The sequence below is a fragment of the Acanthopagrus latus genome, chromosome 2, assembly GCF_904848185.1.
Source record: "Acanthopagrus latus isolate v.2019 chromosome 2, fAcaLat1.1, whole genome shotgun sequence".
NCBI lineage: Eukaryota > Metazoa > Chordata > Actinopteri > Spariformes > Sparidae > Acanthopagrus > Acanthopagrus latus.
Window position 1 is genome coordinate 20,537,335 of NC_051040.1, and position 21,005 is coordinate 20,558,339.

Consider the following 21,005-nt stretch of genomic DNA (forward strand, 5'->3'; position numbering starts at 1 on the left):
CAGACAAGGATGATATAATACTTTCCACTATGGGGATAAAAAGACTGAAAAATGGAGGAAAATACAGAAACCGAAGAGAGCAGAGAAAGAGCAGAGAAGGAGCCGTAAACATAACTGAAGGGAGCATCTTGAAGATGTGTTGCTGACATTAATCTTTTAAAAGTCTTTTATTAGCCTAATTGTACGAAGCCCGAGGCGTTGGACCACTTCTCCGTGTAGAGGCAGACAGACGAGAGAGTTTTTTTGGGGGGGATCATAATTTTCTGTCACGAAAAACATTCCTCCGCTGCTTGAAACCACTTGAAACAAGTCCTCTCACATTTAACAGATGGATGAGGAACCGCACAGATACTCCTGACCTCTCTTGACTTTTAAATCTTTTACTCTCTCCACTTTCTGCCACTCTCACTCCCCCCACCCCTTCCTCTCTCGCGCTGTCTCTCTGTTTTTAACTTTGCGTCAGTTATGCCGAATCAAGGGCGAGCTGTCACGTTTCGTGTGTGTGTGTGTGTGTGTGTGTGTGTGTGTGTGTGGATCGTGTGCGGCCCCCGTGACCCGGGCTGTGTGCATGCGAGAGCCAGACAGTGTGTGAAGTAACCACTGCAACCACAGTCACGGTCTCCATCCCTCCTCCCTCAACCCCTGCCTCCCACCCTCTCTCCTAATCTCCTTTCCTCTCTCCTCCATTCCTTCCTTCCCTGCCTGTTGTCCTTTCATGCTTCCACCTATCCTCTTCCCTCTAGTTGTTAGTCTACCCCCCTCCGCTCTCTCCCTCACTTTCTTCCAGCCCACACTCCCACCAGCCCCAGGATCTAGCCTGGCCTGGGGAAACCATTGTCTGATGGTTGCTAAGCTCGTCTTTTCACAACTGGTTTTCATCAACATGTGTGCATTGCTCCATATTGCGAGTCATACAGTAACTGCAGGCCCAAGTCAACCTATTGACTGCAGGGAAAATGATACTTTATAGTGTAACTGGGTGACTTTTTCCAGTGGTCAAAGTCATTTGACTCTTATTAAGTTTGTTAGTGTTATACAACCGTCCCTTAAGTTAAGAAACACAGTTTTGGAGGACAGATTTTGCTCCTAACTGTCAATTTACAGTGTTAAATAAATCATTATGTTAGCTCATTCCTTATTGTTTTGTCTAATGCATTCATGCAATGATTGAAGGCCTGCAGCGTCAGAAAACTGTTAGTGTCTTGACAGTTTCAAAAGCCGTATTAACCCGACGAGGGTGCTTATTACACAAGTGATGTGTCCTCAGCATGAATTTTAACTCTAAAAAAGAATGCAAGACCGCTTTAATGGTATTGCATAAACAGTTCCTTGGGGGGGAGTGGATGAGGCTTGTTTCTGGTTAGGTCACGCAACAGAGAGGCTGGCACAGAGGATATGCAGTGACAGGGTGGCACAGAGGGTGGAGCGTGTGTGAATGAGATAACAGAGGTTACAACGGGGACGAAGATGGAATCAGATGAGTACGGGAGGCTCGGCAGGGCACAGCAGAAGTGACGACAAGGCAAAGAGGGCAGAATGAATCTGTGTATGTGTGAGTCTGTAGGAGAGATGTATGTACAAGGGAACAGCGCGTCCTTTCATGGGTCAGTGGAGGTCAGTGGACGTGTTCAAATCTCTGGACTCCATAACGAGGGCTAAAAAAAAAAAAAAAAAAAAGTGTTGGAATGTGTGTGCGTGCGTTATGTCTGTATGTGCGAATGCTTGCGGCCGGTCACAAAAAGTCAGCACAGAGAAGAGTCAGTAATCCGGCCTTTTCCTCTCTGAGCCTCTCTAAACATCTGAGGAAAGGACATTTTTACACACAACATACACACACAGACACACACTGACCATCAAACCGCCAACAACGGATCCCAGTTCAGCCGAGGACACAACAGAACTACAGGCTTGGGAGTCTCTTTGTGTCCCACGGAGCCATTGATATTTATTTAAATAATGAGATCAACTGGAAAAATTGAACTGTTTCGGCCTTGAGCGGAGTGCGTCCACTTTCAAATCTGCCACTGAGTTTTAGCTTCCGGACATTTTGGGGTTACTTTTACATCTCTGCAGTTTGTTGGCTCATCAGATTCAATCAAATCTGATACTATCACCTTTAATTAATCGCAGCAAAAAGTGCAGTTGTTGTCCCTCTCTTTGAAAGGACCGTTCAAAAGAGATGTTATAATCATTTTCACAAATGACTGCTTGCCCATCCTCAGACTTTGCCTTCATTAAGCGACGCTCGCCGCCGTTCCTCTGTGCCAACAGGACAGAGAGGACGCAGAATGGTAAGTCTGAACTTGTGACAGTAAAGCACAGATGAACTGATGAGCAAAACACTTTTTTGATATACTACATATACAAGTATATCAATTTGTCATCTATTTGGCACTCCTGCACTACAGGACATATTTATTCAGTGCCTGGGCCTTCAATTTATTACTTGGGGAGACAGCTGTGGAGTAAACAACTACTCGGGGAAATATGGTGTCCCATGACCATGTGTAAGTGTTTCTGCTTGTACCTTCTATGATTAATCTTTCATATTTGTTTCACAGTGTGACAGCATTTCATATACTGTAATCCATTATGGGGTTTTCAGGCCATCCCTTCTCAGAGAGATAGAAAATAACAGATTGATGCAGAATAAATTACAAAGCCCATCTTCTGAGTCTGAAGCACAATTCTTCATAATGTTTAAAATCCTACAGATTGGCACACAGTCGCTGGGCCAGCTCTAGTGTGAATACACACTGAAGTCCCAGCCACACGTACATGTATATTTCTCAGAATGAGGCTTTTTCAGTGCACTTTGGCCTTTCGTACACATGTAAGCTGCATTTCAGGTCACTGAAAACAGAGCTTTTGGACAACTCCTGCCAGAAGATACTCAGAAATGCCATTTTCAGTGTTTCCATCTGGATGGGAAGAAGCAGAGGTTTAGAAATCATAACAAACCCACACTCGCTTTTATCAGTGTTTGTAGCATCGTTGGCACGTGGGTTATGATATTTGAGCATTTCCGTTTGTGTGGTGGTGGAATAAATGTTTGACATTATATGGAAAGACACAAACTGACGGCTAACGGTGGCTTTATGGTTCTTATGGTGGTTAGCGGCTCATTGGGTCCTCAGTGTTGTTGCAGAGGACACTGGTGAATATTTTGTTGTCACAGAAATCTCTGTCAGCTCAAATAGAGTGTCCTGAGGTCGTAAACTGATTTTATTTTGCTTGACTGCTTAATCTGGACGTAAATACGCTGATTCTATCGTGCCTGTCTTGGGTTTCTCAATTCCGTCACCAGAACATACTCTGGTTTGACCCAATCATGTAGTCCTGGTGAGCAGAGCCCTGGTGCTGGGAAGACTAGATGTTCAAAACATCCTGAGGATTTGTTCCAGGACTCTTATGTTGGAGAGGAGCACTGTTTTATTGTCTGGTGTCAGAGGTCGAGGGTGTTTTTCTTATTAGATTCTGGCTGCTGCTGTTGGATATGAGATAAGTCTGCTCTTCACACTGAGGTCATGCACTGCAGCCCAGGAGAGCTGAATACATGGCAGATTTGTGTGTCTGTGTATAAATATTATATAGGTTTGTGGGGCAGCCCTGTAACCTATGACCCTCAGCTCACCCAACAAATATCTCTCTCCAAGAGCTGAGAAAGAAAAACCGGAGGGCACCTGTCGTTGAAAATATACTGTGGTGCAGGAGAGGTGAATAGATGAAAGATTTGTTTACTGGTATATGTCCAGTTAATCACACTGAGCGATGGCGCAGCACTGTAACTTATGGGCATATAGTCGAGGTCCTGCATGGAGAGACACACACAGGAAATACTCACTTCTAACATCTTGCATCAGACTTTTGTAAAGTGTCTTTCATGTGTGGTTGTGTTTTCATTCAAGTTTTTTTTCTTATGTCAGCCCTTGTTATTTGAGGCTATTAAGATGAAACCCAAGTTATAATAGGTGTAACCTTTTCAGACAAATATAAAAGGATTGCAAAAAACATTCTTGTAAAAGCAGTCCTCGAGCCTGTTAACAGACACTGCTGCCTGTTGGTGCTGGGATTTTTCTGATTTATCCAAAAGATGAAAAGAGGAGGCCTGCGGGTTACGAAAATTCTCAGAGAAGTGGACACACTTCTCCGAATATGGTAATGGAGACAGCACTGTTTTTGAGCCCACGGTGACATCACAAGCTCATCTTCACCAGAGAAAGGTTCACTTAACTTCAGTTCGACTGAAAGCTCCCGACGCGGGGCTACATTTCCCAAAGGTTAAATGTAGCACTATGTGACACCCCTGAGGTTTGGGCTCTGCCCAACTTTATCTGCAACAGTGCAATCGGGGACATGCAGTCAAAGAAAAAAAAATAGGAAAAGTATTGACTTGGGTAAACACCAATAAATGCAAGGCTATTGAGCGGTGGGCTGGGCAGTGGGCCACACAGAGAGGTAACTGCTCCCAACACTCTCTTTGCCCCCACAGAACGTTCCTGGCCCCGGGACTGTACGTCAACAAACACAAATGCACAGGATTCCTGCCTGTACTCACCCCGCGTCCTCTCAGACACAAAAAGGGTTGTAAATATTTAACATTAGCACAAAAAAAACAAAACAAAAACAGTGTCAGCCAGGCACTGAGACAGCCACCAGTCTGTGGTTGTGGTGTCTCAAAGCACAGCCAAGCACTGAACCCTGCTCTCTGTAAGCTTCAATTACTCACGTCAACCCAGATCAGCCACTTCTGACATTGCGGTTCAATATTTGACAGTACCTTCCCATGATGGGTTTTTCTGACGAGCTTTGAGCAGGACTGCTACACGAAAGTCAACCATATGTTACATGAGAGAAACTCACGAGCATGTTTGTGACTGAATCACTGCTGCGTCACATTTGGTTTCTCTCATCTGAAATGGCTTGTGACGAAGAGCACATCGTCACCTGGCTTTGCACACATGGCATGACGCACTTTGGACTGAGGGTGACTACATTTGCACTTTAATTGTATGCATATGCACAGTAATTGCACAGGTACTTTAGGAGGAGCAACAGCACTTTATTGGAGATTTGCTCAGTACAATTTAACACATTTGTATGGATATATTTACTGTATTTATTGAATATTTTTCACCATATTTGTCCTTTGTCGGGTCTTGATTTTGCTGATGAGTGCTGTGTAGGCCACGCAGTTCCACCTACAGAAGAGGGACACAGGGTTAAATGTGAATGTAAATGCATTAATTCTTTAAACAAGGAGCTAAGCTAAGAATGTGTATTGTGTTGCTCAATAAGTGTATTGTGTACTCACCAGTCTTTGTCTTCAGGGTGCGCAGGCAAAAGTCTTCCCCAGGTGACAGACACTGCTTTTATAGTTCCAGGGGCAACCAAGTGTAAACTGGTGTGGGGGTGGTAGAGATGTGTGTATTGTATTTTAGCAAATGTAATATGATTTGGGTGTGTGTATTTTCTTTGTTAGTTGATGTAAATGGTGGTGTGTATATAGGTTACTGATCATGTTGTGTAAATATAGGAATAAAAATGGTGGGCTGAATGTGTTAGGCAGTGGAACAACCTGGGTGTTGTTGTACTGATGACTCTGTGCTGTTTGCCGAGATGGACAAATAAAGAACCACCTCTGTGAACAACCTCCAACCTGCCTGTTGGATCATTCTTTGCTGTCCCATCCAGCCATAATTGTGGTCATTCTCACACTGTTCTACATGTTAATGTAAGCATCCACAGCAGTTCGGCACGCATGTGCACTGCCGAATAATTGCTAAATTTCACCATAGTGTGTAACACAGTTTTACTGGCACTGCAACTTTTTGAAGAAATATAATAACAGATCTTGATGCAGGGTTGCAGTGAAAAAGACAAGACAGATGCCTACTTTTACAGCTTTCCTAATGTAAAGATACTGCAGTCACCAAAGCAAAGCCAACTGCTGCTAGTTAGCTCAGTTAGCCGCACAGCTAGCAGTCCTATTAACTGTCTCTGCTTAGACTGGGAGCTCAGAGAACCAGCACCAGGAGAATGTTTGAATCAGAGACATGGATTCAGTGAAATAGTTAACTATTCCAAACTGTTCTAACTTTAGCACAAAAGTGAAATGTGAAAATGTATGACTTTCTCTCACATGGTTGGAAGCTGACAGAGATATCAAGGGCCTCTAAGACAGATTTGTTTGTGTCCCAGCCTATAACTGGAGCTTAAGAATCAGATGAATAACAAGATATTAAAATAAATGTCGATGTAAGCAGAGCAGAGCCGATATCACAATCACAACATCTCTCTCCTCAGCTCTCCCGTTTCCTGCTGGACCTTCTCCACAACTTCCTTCAATCGCACCGCTTCCTCTTCAGCTGCACAGCGGTTCCGGTTTATTTCTTCCTCTCTCTGCTGCAATGACGACAGCTGCCTCTCTGCGGTGTCGCACCTTCGTTGGCACGACAACCACATCTCGTTTTTCTCCTCAAACTCCCCTTTTAACCTGTTGAGACATACACGCGCACACACACACACACACACACACACACACACACACACAGTGACTGTCTATGCTGTGATACTATAGAAGGAAATATGTTTCATCTGCATTTATATAGGGCATGTGCATGCATGCTTTGAACAGCAACACAGACGCACACCTGCAGGCACACAGTAAGTCTGTGCTGGCAGGTCAACAGGTGAGTGCAAGCGTCAGAGCGAGTCTGTTACATAAGAGAGAAGCTATTTATTCTCCAACCCTATCAGGCTGCTTATAGTCGAGTGGCTGACACACACAAACACACCAGAAATGGGCCACACACTAAATTCAAACGCACATTCTGTTTGTCTTTTTACTAAAACAGACAGGAAAGGTTATCTACACAGGTCAAGTACCAGATCAGTGCAGTGTTGTCCTGACAGAGAACTTTGGTATGTCGAGTAGTACTGACGGAAAAACACTTTCTGCTGGTACGTGAAAACACAAAGCAGACTGAACAAGTGAACACTTGGTGAACGCATATACAGTTTTGTAGCTGTGTTGCTGTGCCTCGGTGCCAAATTACTGCTCCTGTTTGTAGATTTATTCCTTTAGCATGGCATGGACAAGTGGAGTACATGTTTTTGGAGTGGGGAAAGGAAGAAAGACTGAGCAGCTGAATATCTGTTTTCTCATCTCTTCTCTCCTCCTTACTCCAGAGAAATGTTTGTAATGAAACCATTAGAGCAAAGTGGACAATGCTGATTTTTCATTGAAATGTTCATGAAAAATAGAAATTCCACAAATAGTTTGACAGCTGTTTGTAGTTGACTGGTACCTATATGTAGTGACTCTTTTTTGGATCACACATAGTTGGTTTTGGACTTAGACAGTAAACTGGCTTCAATCAGCGACCAAGGGCTAGACCTAATATATTCGGGAAAAACAAAAGTTCCACCAAACTCTAATAAAAACATGTGTGTCTCATTTAACTAGTAACCAAAAACATTGTGACACTGATTTTGAGTCAATACGTCAAGCTGTCAGGGCCAAAATGTTCCTCCAGGAAGTGTCTAGGAGTCCGTTTCAGACCATTTGGAGTCGATTGGTACCTATTTGTCATGACCCCTTTTTGGATCACATCTAGTTGGTCTTGACCATATCCACATTTTTTCCCCCTCCTATGTTCACCAATCTTTGGTGAATTGTTGTCTCCCACTACAGCTATGGAGGAGGTGCTCCCTTCCCGCCAACCTCTCATCCTTTCTGAAATAGCCCCCCCCCCCACCAGTGGAGTGCTATCATATGTTGAGCTGTATAGGAGCCAGAGGGTGAGATCAGAGACTGCTGTGTGGGAAGGGAAATAAATCGACAGTGTAATTGAACACACCAGGCTGCCAGTGGCTTAGAAAAAGAATACCAGCAGATACCATGTGGAAAAATACACACCCCACATACATCTAACGCCTGCATGGAAAGATGAGAGGCTCTGTGTGTATATGCCTGTCTGTGGGTGCACACATGTGGGTTGGGTGTGTAAGCACATGTGTCTGCCTGCATATTAGTGTGATGCACTCCAATGGATGCGCCCCTGCATATCTACACTATGTGCGTGCCTGTGTGCACAGATGAGTGTGTATGTGCTTGTGTGTTTGTGAGAAACATGACTCCACGCCAACTAAGGAGTGCTTCCATCTGTTGCGCCAGCATCACACGAGACTCTCCGATGTGTCACTGGCACTTTATGGAGCCTAAGAACTCCTCAACTGATCCAAGAGCAGATCTCAGCTGACACTCATAACCTCACCTCTCTGTGAATCGAAGGAGGTGGAGACCGGAAATGAAGCGGAGGAAGAGCATGATTTGGGGGAAAATTAGTGGGATGAGTCCAGGGATCGTGGGAAAGCTGGAGAAGGGATGGGATGGGAAAGTATCAGCAGGTAAAAAACGAAAGAGGATAAGTCAATATGTCTGAGTAGTTCTTTTCTTTGCTCTGTCTGTTGGCACAGCTGCTCCTCTCTCCATCGCTTCTGCTCCCTGGAGACACAGAGTGCATGACACGGTCATTCATATCCCACCCTTTGGCTGAGCCAGCAGATTACATAGTTTCCTCCCTCCCTTTAAAAATGCAATTCACATTAATTGCACCCACGTTTCACATTCAGGCAGAGGGATTTGTAATCTCCCAGAGTGTGTTTTTACAATTTCATGAGACAGTCATTGAGTCATGTCATTGAAAAGTACTTGAGCAAGATACCAAATCCATTCAACTGCTCCTCTGTTTACTCCTACGCTTCAATCTCCATGTGGAAGAAGCTTAACAATGAATTCTCCCTCTGGGATCAGCAAAAGTTCAACAAAGCTTCCTGCACATCATGACTCCAGGTTGTCATTTTGACAACTGAACAACTTTCCATGAGTAACTTAGGGTTTTTCTTTTTAGTATGTAAAAATATGCTACGTGCTGTGTTTGTTGCCATGTGTCTGAAATCACCTGACACCTCGCTTTTGAGAGAGTAAATTGGAAATCAGTTCTTTAAATTCTAATTCTGCGTGCCATCACAGTATGTGGTACTCTCGCCTCCTGCACCCCCCCCCCCCCCCCCCCTCCCCCACACACACACACACACAGACTTTACTCTAACCCTCCTAACCCTGTCGGCTTCTCAGCCTAATCCCCTCCCCGGCGGCATGATCAGTTAATGTGTTTGTGTGTGTGTGTGTGTGTGTGTGTGTGTGTGTAGCAGGCTGTCTAGCCCTGTGACCTTGCAGCCACACGCAATGAGGATACAGAGTGAGAGGGCTCGCACGTCTGAGCTCACAATCAGACAGCCTGTTTTCACTGCGACTGTGGGGACTTATTGGTACATCTGACTGAAGGGGATTCATTGAAACAGACACAGCAGCTCACCACTCCGTTAATAATTTATCATATCTGCATCGGAACAGACTGTGGGTTAGTGAAAGTACAGCATTTCAACTGTATCAGGTCAGTCACAGACATACAGAAGCACAGAGAGCGACACACACATAATCAGAGTAATACACTCGCAGCTGTTTGGCAGCAGTTATCGGCCTCCCTCTCTTTGTACCTCTCATCACACATCTCCATCCCATTTCCTCTCTCTTGCTCTCTTTTTTTAACCTTCTTTTCCTGCCTGTGCTGTCACAGCTACTGGTGATTTAGAGTAGACCCCCGAGTGCTCCCACACCGCGGCGTACTGTCCCTCGTCTCTATCCGTCCCGCCTCCTACTTTGTGTCTTCAAGGTCAAAGATGACGTGATTTCTGACTCCCAGCTGCGGTCTCCTGTTCCTGACTTTTTTTTTTTGTCTCCAGAATTAAAAAGGTAGCTGAGAGACAAAGATATTGGAGCAAAAGAGAGGCTGGTGATTTTGTGAATAACCGTAAGGCGCAGGCTTCACAGTGCAGTGGAGGAGTAGAGGAGTGTTTTTTTTCTCTTTCTTTTGGCTCCAGGCGCGTGGTGTACCAAACGTGAGATTTCGAAGAATTTATCACCACGCATCATCATCGAGCGCGTTTGGGGCAGGTTCCATTCATGACTTGCGGGGTTCCTGAGAGGAGACGTGTTGTATTAAAAAGTGTGTCCAACGTGACCTGAGGACTAAACAGAGAAAATCTGTAGAATAATGAATCATCATGTTCAGGAGCGAAAGAAGTGTGCTGGTTGTGCAAGACTGAAATAAGGCAACAGTGTGGATCTGGCCCGCGTGATCACAGCCTGAGAAGACACATCCCTCAAACTATAGACAGCAGATGGAGCACATACCTGCCACCTTCAGCTGACTGTTGAGGAGAGTTAATCAGCTGCTTGTGTATGACAGACGCTGATAGGAATCAAACATGAGTCGTCACTCTGCCTTCCTTGCCATAATCGTGAGACAAAACGTTTTGTTTTCCTTGTAAGTAGATGCGTCAGCTGGCCGGAAAAATGTATCATACCAGTGAAGCAGACACGGAAAATCACCCGCACACTAAAGTGAAGAGAAGTGTGCATGGTGTGCAGCCGATCCAGTCGAAGCAGACGGGCAGCAGACGGCGAAAAACATGATGAACCCTGACACTAAAATTATAGAGCACCAGTGACACCCTGCTGAGCTTCTCCTCCCACCGCGGTGCATGGCAAGTCACCAAAACACCCAACTACGCCACAAAAGAGGGAAAAGCCTCTCTGCATTTCAGGAAAATAGTGTTTCTTGTGCGGCATGTGTTTGCGCGATAACGGAGCCTAGAGAGAGGGCGAGAGAGAGAGAGAAACAAGAGGAGTGGGATTTCCTTTTTAATCTGAGAGAGAAAAGAGGGGAAGGAAAAGCATAAGGGCTTCAGACGCTTTAATCTAGTATGAGATAGACAGAGGACTGAGGTCAGGGGGGGAGACAGAGAAGTGTGAGTGCGTGTTTGTTCTCTTGTGAGAAATTAGGTCCTTGGATACACCCTGAGATCAATAGTTATTTTACTGCCAACCATCACACAGACACAGAGACACCATGCATGCACACACACACGCACACACACACTTGCGTCAACATGCACAGGCGCAGAGCAGTCAGCGTGCATCGGCCTGATGAAAACAAGCTGTATCACATCAATCACATCAATCCTTTGCTCTTCCTCTCTTGACCTTCACTCATTCCATCATCCACTCTTTCATCTCTCCTCCCTTGCTCGGCGCATCCATCCTGTCTTTCATCTATCCCTCTCTTCCCTCTAATCCATCCTTTCAACCTGGTCCGCGCCTGTGTCGGATGATCCACGTGTTCATCCTCTGATGAAAGGATGAGCTCAACATCTTCTGCCAATCAGAAATGCGGCAGGAAGCTCCTCGACACGTTCGACATACGTTTCATTCAGACGGGAAGGGGAGGGGGACTGTGACGCTCTCCACGCTAGACTGACTAACGCCGCAAGAGTGCCCTCAGGTAAAGTGAACACTGTAGCTGCCCATCACTCCTGTGGGATTGTTATCATAAGAAGCACCGGAAGTCCATTACGAGTCATTCAGGGGGTGCAAACAAGATAAACAAGCTAAAAAAGATAAAAGGGTGTGTAAATAGTCATGACAAGACTGCGCCTGAGTGTCTCTGTGGCATGCTGATCAGGTTGCATGCTAGGTTCAGAAGGATTCCACGGCCGGTCTCTGTCCTCAGACCGCCCCTGAAATGTGTGTGTGTGTGCGTGTGTGTGTGCCTTTCCAAGGCAACAGGGCTGGCGCCACAGAAATGCAACAGGTGCGTAACACTGATGTTTGATGGAGGTGTGGGTCAAAGGTTGGGCAGTTGTCATGGCATCAGCCCTTGCACACAAACAAACCTGTACTTTTTTTTTGTTCTTGGATCTGGAGCGAGCATCAAAGGTTCAGGAAGCTTCGGAGCTGATACGGTGCATAGTGAGACTGAGAGGATATAGAACACACACGCGCGTGTGCGCGTGCACACACACAGCGGCTGTGGAAGAGGGTGTTTAAACAGACAACCAATCAGCATCAACTCGACAGTGAAAGGAGGGTTAGCCAATCAACTCAGACATCCCATCTGGAGGTCTGAGTCTAGACCTCGAGTGACTGTCTGTCACGCATGGCACAGAAAGAGAAATCACTCAAGGGGTGGGGTTTATAATTCAGTGCTGGAATGAAAGTACAGTAATCAAGAACAAGTGTAATATGTTATGTATGTCTTACATCCTGATACAAATGAACCAATGAGATACTCAGGAAGCTTGTCCCACAGGTGGAAAGCACAGAAACTAAAAGCTGCTTCATGTTTGTCCTATAACTGCATGCATCAAACTTTAGGGCACTGACATAACAAATTATCATGACAAATATGTTACAGCATGTAAAAGTATGATATAAAGATTTCTTGTTGTTGGGAATATAATCATTAAGCAAACATGAAAGTAAAGCACACAGTTTAGATTTAATACTGAACACAGTGCTGCTGTGTCGACATTAGAGCTGCTGCTGTGAGTCCCTCTCTTCACACAATCCTTTACACACACACATACACACGCACACTCCTTATCATGCAATAAAGTCTCAGACCTGAGCACACACCCGGCCCCTCCCCCTCCTACACATACACCTCAGCATGCAACATGGCCTTAAGGCTGATTCTCTATAGCATATGTCCACATGTCTGGGTGGGTCGCGTGCGACTGCAAACATCCCGTCCATCCTCGCTGTCTCTGACCTGATCCCTGTTTTGGATGGGCATGCACATTCCAAACACACAGACACACACACACATACACACAGAAACAAACAAACAACTGTTTATAACGTGCAGCTTACCAGTGATGGAACAAAAACACTTCATCCAATACCCTTCTACACAGACACATGATGCATTAAGTCTTATATGTACGTGAACAAATTCAGGTCCACCACACATACTTCATAAGATAGTCTTCCCTGTAAGTGAAGGCAACAGCACTTTGAAACTGATAAGAAATAGAGAGAGAGAGAGAGAGAGAGAGAGAGAGAGAGAAATAGTTGTTTCCAAAGCTCAAAAAACAAAGTTCATGACAAAAACATTTGGTTGAGCTAGGAGAGAGAGAGACTGATGAGGAGGTTCTAGAAGGAAAAGGAGGAAACTAGCGACCAAATGAGTGCGTCATCTGCAGTCTGTCAGGTCAAGTAGTCCTTTAATTTTGTGATTATCAGATAAAAGCAACATCTAACATTTACTCCCCTTGCCTGCGGAGGGAAGTTTGTGTTTTTATCTATCTTTGTGTGTGTTGCTGGGGATGTTTGTCCATTTGTTTGTCTGTGTGTGCACTTCTGATGTGGTCTTTTTTACACATATGATAAATGATATTATCAATACAACAATAAAAAGCAAATTAGTCAGTCAGAGTAACTGTGTAAAATAAGACTTAGGGACTAGAGTCATGCTAGTGGCTCTGCGATGCTGTGGCAATTCGACTTTGAGCTAAATACTAACATCAATATGCTAACATGCTTATGTTTAGGAGGTATGATGTTACCTGTGTTTACCATCTTAATTTAGCTTTTTGGTGTGCTAGTGTTTGCTAACCTGCTAGCACTAAACTCTAAGTACACCTGAGGCTGATTGGAATGTCATTAGTTTAGCAGTTTTTCCATTAGAGTGTACCCTCAGTGGGACATGTGCATGTGAATCAAATATAATGGCGAGCCTTCCAAACGTTGTAATGACATTTCACAGTAAGACAGGCATCAACCTCATGGTAGCACTAGAGGAAAAGTCAGGGGATCATCAAAGTCGGAGGAGTCGTTTTCTGGGGAGCACAAATGTCTCTACAAAATGTAGTGGCTATCCATCAAATCGCTGTTGAAACATTCCCACTTGAGAATTTAGAGTTTAAAGGTGCATTTGTACAATATGTGTTGAGGGTGTGTGTGTGTGTGTGTTTGTCTGTAAGGAAACTAAGGGGAGCTGCAAGATGTTTGAACTGACACAGCTTCATCATCAGCATATTTTCAAAAGCCACAGGGACATACTTTTTCTGAAGTCCTAAACCCCCGACTAGACCTTTGTGTGAGTGTATACAAGTCAAATCCTCTGTTGTTGCAGCTTACCAGGCCTGGTATGTGGGACAAGAGCATTTCCTGGTTTGGGCGGTGCCAGTGGGGCTTTTCGGGACACTTTGATTGGTTGAGGAAAATTATACATAAAGCCAAACCCCGCTGTGACCTGTTCCTCACCCGGCATATTCCACATACCAAGATGCACCTGCGTCTCCATCTGTGCATGTGCATGTTTTCATAAGTGTGTGTGTGTGTGTGTTTGTGTGACTTTTACCACATACTGCAGACACTTACATCAGCTGCTGAGTTAGGTGCTCTCTCTCTTTTTTCATTGTCTGAAAACCCACACTGGAATGCTTCAGCTCGTCTTTCATCACTGTTCAAACACACAGAATGGAGTTTACTTGACACAATGAAGATGCTGTAAAAGCTTACAAAAGCTTGCCTGCATATAATGCTGGCTCAAAGCCAGGCTTGTCACCAGAGGCTGTTACACACCATGATTTAGAGAAAGAGAGAGGAAGAGGAGAGAAAAGACACAGACAGGTACAGCAGGCAGAGTTTTCTGTCACATTGTTACTTCACACTCGAGCAAAGGAGAAACCCTACACCAAATGAAACTATCTATGAGAGTGACAAGATTGGACGGGGAAACAAAACAAGAGCCGGAGGGAGAGAACTACAGAAGAAAAGACAGAAGTTCCAGACAGGAACATGAGAGCACCTCAAACAAGTGGTGACGAGAAAGAGTAAGAAAAGGAGTAAGGGTTAAAAACCAGGTGGAAAACTGAGACGCGAGGAAAGCGGTTGGATATGTGAAATAGAGACAGAGCAGAAAGGAGGGGAGTGTGTTGAGAAACAGGGAGTGAGAGGGAATGTGTGCTCAGGGGAAGCCATGAAACAGTACACCCCAGTCTGGAAGTCTTTGTTTTTGAGTGTCTGATACAAAGTAGCTGCTGTATTGCTACCGTTTCCTCCCATCACCGACTCTCCACTTTCACCTTGACAGTTATGATGCTGTGTGCACAAAGCAAGGCGATACAATCGAAACACAAAAGACTACGAGAATAAAATAATGAGTGAGAAGGATGTGATTTAATCAACCGAGTAGTTCTTAAGCAAAAGACAGAGCAGAGCAGGGGCCTCATGCCTGTCCAATCTTAAGTTGCAAAGATAACAAATATCCTATTCACATTTAACAGAATTCCTTCACTCATTGCTCTGTCGTATCCTGTCTCAGACCTTGTGTCCTAGCTTGAGAAATCCTAGAAGGGTACACTTGATTTTTCAAACGGCACTCATCTTGTCATGCTTGTATCGGTGATAACAGGATAATAACAGGATAACTATGGCGTTAGCTTCTCCAGCAGGCCAAAATCAGTGTTATCCTCGCCAACAGATTAACATCGATGTTAGCTTGTCAAAAGGACTGACATCAATGTTAGCTTCTCCAACAGGCTAACATCAGTGTTAGCTTCTCCAACTGTGGTGGCCATTTTTTTCTCATTAAAGCTAACAAAAATGTTTTTTTTTTAGCAGTTATTTTGAATTTGGGGCAGGGTCTATGCCATCCTAGCTTAATACATTTTTCAGTTAAGACAATTCTAGAAACATGTTTCTGTAACACTGAAATTCCTAAACTGTCATTTTGTTCATCGCATTGAGAATCACATAACAGGTTTCATAACATGCTGGTGAATGCATTTTTTTTAAATAGAGACCTGGAAGAAATGCTTAACTGCAATATTTAGGCCTCATGTCAGGTCAGCAACTAATCAGACTGCAGAGCTAAACTTACTGCAACTCCAGGCAGGAGTGGATATCACGCAAAAGAAAAGCTCCAAGTCGTGAATATGAGTAGATTGAGACACACCAATATTATCTGGATGCACTGCACATGACTGTCAGGAGTAGAAATATTTGCATACTGGCGTTTGCTGGTAAAATTCAAAAGCAAGTTGAGACAAGAACAGCTCCTATAGGATGTCTATGCAACATAGAGAGAGGTCTTAAAACTTTTTTCTGGTTTCTAAGTTAAAGGAGGAGTTCCTTGGGCGGAAGTAAGATGTGGGAGGAGGGTGGACATGATGTGGGGTCTAAATACCAAACTGTGCTGATTCTTTACTCCTTGTTAAAACTCTGAATCAGCGAATATAAGTTAATACACCTTGTCAACAGAAGCTGCAGCAGCAGTCCTTTTGGCAGTTTTCAATATCATGAGAGTATCAATATTAGTGTTCCAGTAAGTGTCTGTATCCCCCCGCAAAAAACATGGTCAGAGAAAACAACTGTCGGGCACCGTTTAGTTCAGTTGGTAGAGCGGGCGTCCCAAGTACAGAGGCTCCGTCCTCGCTGCAGCGGACCAGGGTTCAAATCCCAGCCTGGGGCCCTTTGCTGCCTGTCATGTCTTCAAGCTGTTCTATCAATAAAAGCCATAAAGGCCAAAAAAATATACAAAAAAAAAGAAAGAAAAACCAATGGACAAAAGTTCTCTGACTAGTTCGTTGCTTGGCCAACAGTCTGGCAGCTTGAACATTGGAGTGTGTCAAAGCAGTATGTTTGTATGTGTGTGTATGTGCCTGTATGTGTCCACTGTGTATCGAGAGAACGGTCTGTGAGGGTCCTTCTGAGCGGTGCAGCAGGGCACAGTGGCTGTGGCTCTGGAGAGCTCTCGAACCGATCCAGCAATGTCAGCCTGACATTCTCTTGCTCCAAGTCTTTGTTTTCCTCTCTCTCTCTGTCTCTGTCTCTCTCTCTCTTGCTCATTGTTTTTTCTCCTCTGTACTCTTATTCACTGTCTCTCTCCTCTCAGTCCTTCTTCATGTATTTCTTCACCCTTTCGGCGGCTCTGTTTTCCCTTTTTCTCTCTGCGCTTGCCTCTCTCTCTCTCTCTCTCTCTCTCTCTCTCTCTCTCTCTCTCTCTCTCTCGCCCAGCAGGAAGAGGGGGAGTGTGGAAGGTTCTCCTCAAAGCAGCAATACACCGATAATTGCTTTCTGGTCACTGTGACATGACGAGGTCTGCCAAGGCGAAGCAACACACAACCGCGCACACGCACACTCAGATACTCACACAGATTTAAGAAAAAAGAAACACATGAGAATACAGAAACGCACGAGAACACACGCACAGAGAACCGCTTGCAGGGAGACACACAAGCAGCACAAAAAAACACTCCACACACCATAAAAGACACGTCCAAACAGAAATAATTGTACAAAGGCTTGATGAAGCGGAGAGCCTTTGCAATGAAAGCAACACAGCCTTTCTCTACAATGCTCCTGTTATGTGTCACAGCACTTGCACACAGACACACACAGTGTAACACGGTGGCTATAAACATTACAGCAACTTAATGGCAGCTTGCCACACAGGTACTGTGACCAGTCCTCAGTGGTGTTGCTGTGCAGGTTGTTTGGAGTGCGGCTAAAGCACAGTTTTATTTTCAGTAAAGTAAAGTAAATCCCAGTTATAATATAATTTTATATATATAAATATATATATTATATATAAGTGTTCTCCTCCCCTTTGACATATTGACCCATCCTCGTAACAATCCTTTCTCTGTAACACTTATGGCGAGGGTTTTAAGAGGAAACCTATCTGTCCGATATAAGTTCCGATATTTATGGCAAATCAAAAACATTACGGCGTAATTGGCCAGGTTACTGGTAGATAATCTGCACTGCTGGCCACAAATTTGGTGTCCACAGACATCTGTACAAATCAAAAAAACTGTAAGGAGAAAATGTCACCCTATGAGCAATCTACAACACAAAACTTAAAGAGACGACCAAAACAGGCGCTGACATACACTAGCTTTGTCTCTGCTCACCTCATCACCAACCCTAACCCAAATGCTACAATATATGCTGGAAATGACAGAAAACGGTGCTCAAAGTAAAACACACTAAGATGCTTAAGGCAAGATTCTGAATATAGAGGGCTTACCCACCTGAACATGTCTGTGTTACATAAACTGTCAAAAGAACAGGATTTACCCAGAGTGTCTGTTGAGTTGCATCACGTTCTTTGTGTTTCCAAAAATTTGAATCAAATTCACTCATCAGTCAGTTTAATAACTGTAAATAAACTAAAGAGGTGAGAGACACAGCACTACATAGGCTCCGGGTTGGGTGTAGAGGCTCCTGTCTGCTCAAATGAGCTGTCAATCAAATGGCTGCCATCTCAGGTTCTTAAGTGTAGAAGTGAAAAAGCGTCAGCAGTGACATTCAAGGAGTGTTATTTACATATAAAAGGATGAAAAAGCATCTGTCATCACAGTTTTTATTTGCTATTTTGTCACCATGTCATAATGCTACACTGGGGTTTGGACTAAATATAATAAAAACATATAGATCCATAAAATTCTCTCAGGTCATTGGTCACTTTTTCATAACAAATCATTACTGTAATTAGAGTAAAAGATGTGAGAAATACAGTGTCACACAACAGTTTTCCTTCACAATCTACTTTGTTCTACAGCAAAAAAAACCACAAGGCTATAAATTAACTAATTTCTTTTTATCATAATAAGTATATTATTTGGCCTTTCTATGGCTTCATTGTAAGTTTAAGAGATGACAGGACACAGGAAGGGAGAGAGGTGGAGTGGCATGTGGCAAAGGGCCCCAGACTCTAACCCGGGGCCGCCTCATCCAGGACAAAGCCTCTGTACATGGGACACCCACTCTACCAACTGCACTAAACGGCGCCCCAAATTAACTCATTTTGACATGAAATGTTTTGCAGCACAGACAAATTGCTCCCACATAAACATGTGTGTACACAGACACACCCAAAGCCTACGAAATTATTGTCTATGAAACAATATCACGTTTGCGTGGTTGTGCACCGCAAACATTTCTGGGCGTCTGCCTAGTTTATCATGCGTAACAAAAGCAGTACCTATAAACCACAGCAGCAATGGAAAAAAAAAAACGTCATCTGTTACAGCCTCCATATTATTTTCACCTAACCGGAATACGGAACTTACAATTTGTCTTCAAGGTAATTTAGTGCCACGTGAACAGAGAAACGTGTTTTTTTAAACACCAGGCTTAGACTTGTTATGAGATCACTGTTATGTGTGTCTGTAAATCAGTTTATCTTTGACGCAGTCCATAAATCTTCCAAAAATTTATACCAGTTTCAACACCCTCATTTCCTACCTGAACATTTTTGCAATAGCCCTCTTGAAATAATCAACCAGTGAAACGCAGACAGATGACACAGAGGTGGACAGATGACACAGACGACGTGGAGGAGATGTTAACCGTTTGCTAAGTTGTGTAAGAACATATTTGATGTTTCTATATTGCTGTTGTCACTATAAACACACAAAGTTGGCTTCCAGGCAAATGGATATCATATGAACTAAAGATGGCACAGGGTGTTGGCAGATGGCTCCGGTTCAACGATCGGTCATACACATACGGATTCACACACCCTTAATCACGCTTACAGCCTTTCACCTTGATTTCACTGTCAACCCTCTAACCTCTTCTCCAGAAAAGGCTGAATGAAAACTCCCACACTCTCTAAACTCTGTGTCCATCACCCTCACATCAAGCTGTAAGAGTCAGCTGCTGACATCCGCACAAAACGAAACAGAGATTAATCATGTTTTCACGTCTCCCTCCGCTCTCAGGGCTCGTCTTTGTCTTGCTCTCTGTAAAATTCCACACCCCTTGAGGTCTTTTTTTTCTCTCGTCTCCACCCTCTCCTTCTCCACCTCACCATAAACCGCATTCGTCTGTTCATATTAGGCAACCTCCTTGTGTTTCTCTCTCGCCTTTTTTTCTCCTTCGCTCCCTCTCTTTTCTTCTGCTGTTTGACACTAACCGCAGAACGCTGATAGACAGGTAGCACGGTTGAATTGCCAGCTAACGCCCATATCAGATTGGAGTCATGTGCAGGTGAGTGACTAAGGTGTGAGCTCTGCATGACGAGGTTGGAGGGTTTTCACCCACGCGGGCTGGGCTGCGGCCTATTTCTGCGGACACACAGCAAGAAAATACAGATATTAAACGCGAAATGCTTTATACTGTTCGGTTGTGAGATTGATTCGGTTGTGACAGACAACTTGACCAAATGTAACATGAATAAAAGTATACCTCCACACTAGTTTTATGATGTCATTTCACTGTTGCTACCTTCAAGTGCTCCAACATGGACGTCAAAATGAAGTTGTTTTCCGGTTTATCGCTCGTAAACCGAGTGTTTAAAACAACACACTGACAGCTGTCTCCAGTTCTTGAGTGACGAAGTATCGCGAAGGAAACAATGCAATAACATACAATCCATGATTTTGGTCAAAGTTTATTACCATCTACCCAATGCCCGCCATGATTCAGCGTCATGTGATGCAATTCCAACAGCACATGAACGCATAGTGTCTCTTTTGGTCAATTGTTTTTTCACTTTTTTACATACTTTGCATAAAATTAGGGGGAAATATCCTCACAACCGAAGAATCGGCAGCTGGTGGACCTTCGATTGGTCAGATATACATTATACAAACCACAGGCGTGAAAATGTTTTGGAGTTTTGTGATTAATTTAGACAAAATACACATAAAAAGTTGATTTAAAGACAGAAAATTTGGCAAACCAATCCAATTTTGTTGAGTTGTACTTTTTTAGTTAAGGCTCAGCCACCAAAACCTTGACTGATATATCACCTATATAGTCTCTTTCAGACCCATCAGTTTTTTTTTTCTTTTCACCAAGACCAAGGACTACCACCAAATATGTCCTTTGTTACGAACTGTTGCCTTTTTGGGAGACAAAGCACAATTCAAAGAACAAAATACAGCTTACAAAAGTACAATTTTAGCCCAAAGTTAAGTTTTTACGATACGAAAAGTGTAGATTTGTTTGGGAGAAGATGTAGCTTGCTGTGACCATATGCTCTGTGTCCATGTGTGTTAGTATGTGCGTGTGCATTCCTGGGTGTGTATTTTAGTACATCTGTTGGTCCGTGCAGCAGCTGCCTTTCATGCTCACG

At 43.9% G+C, this 21,005-nt stretch overlaps 1 protein-coding gene across 1 annotated transcript in view; it reads right to left on the bottom strand.

Annotated features, from left to right (window-relative positions):
• Nucleotides 1-5,828: 5,828 nt before the first annotated feature.
• The window catches only part of lekr1 (leucine, glutamate and lysine rich 1), a 32,023-nt gene continuing 16,846 nt past the window's right edge, over nt 5,829-21,005 (bottom strand). Inside the window, exons 4-6 of the mRNA XM_037085795.1 lie at nt 14,294-14,375; nt 8,280-8,378; nt 5,829-6,496 (exon numbers count right to left, since the gene is read on the bottom strand). Coding sequence (XP_036941690.1) covers nt 6,286-6,496; nt 8,280-8,378; nt 14,294-14,375 — 392 coding nt within the window. The 3' untranslated portion in view covers nt 5,829-6,285. The remainder of the gene's footprint in view (nt 6,497-8,279; nt 8,379-14,293; nt 14,376-21,005) is intronic.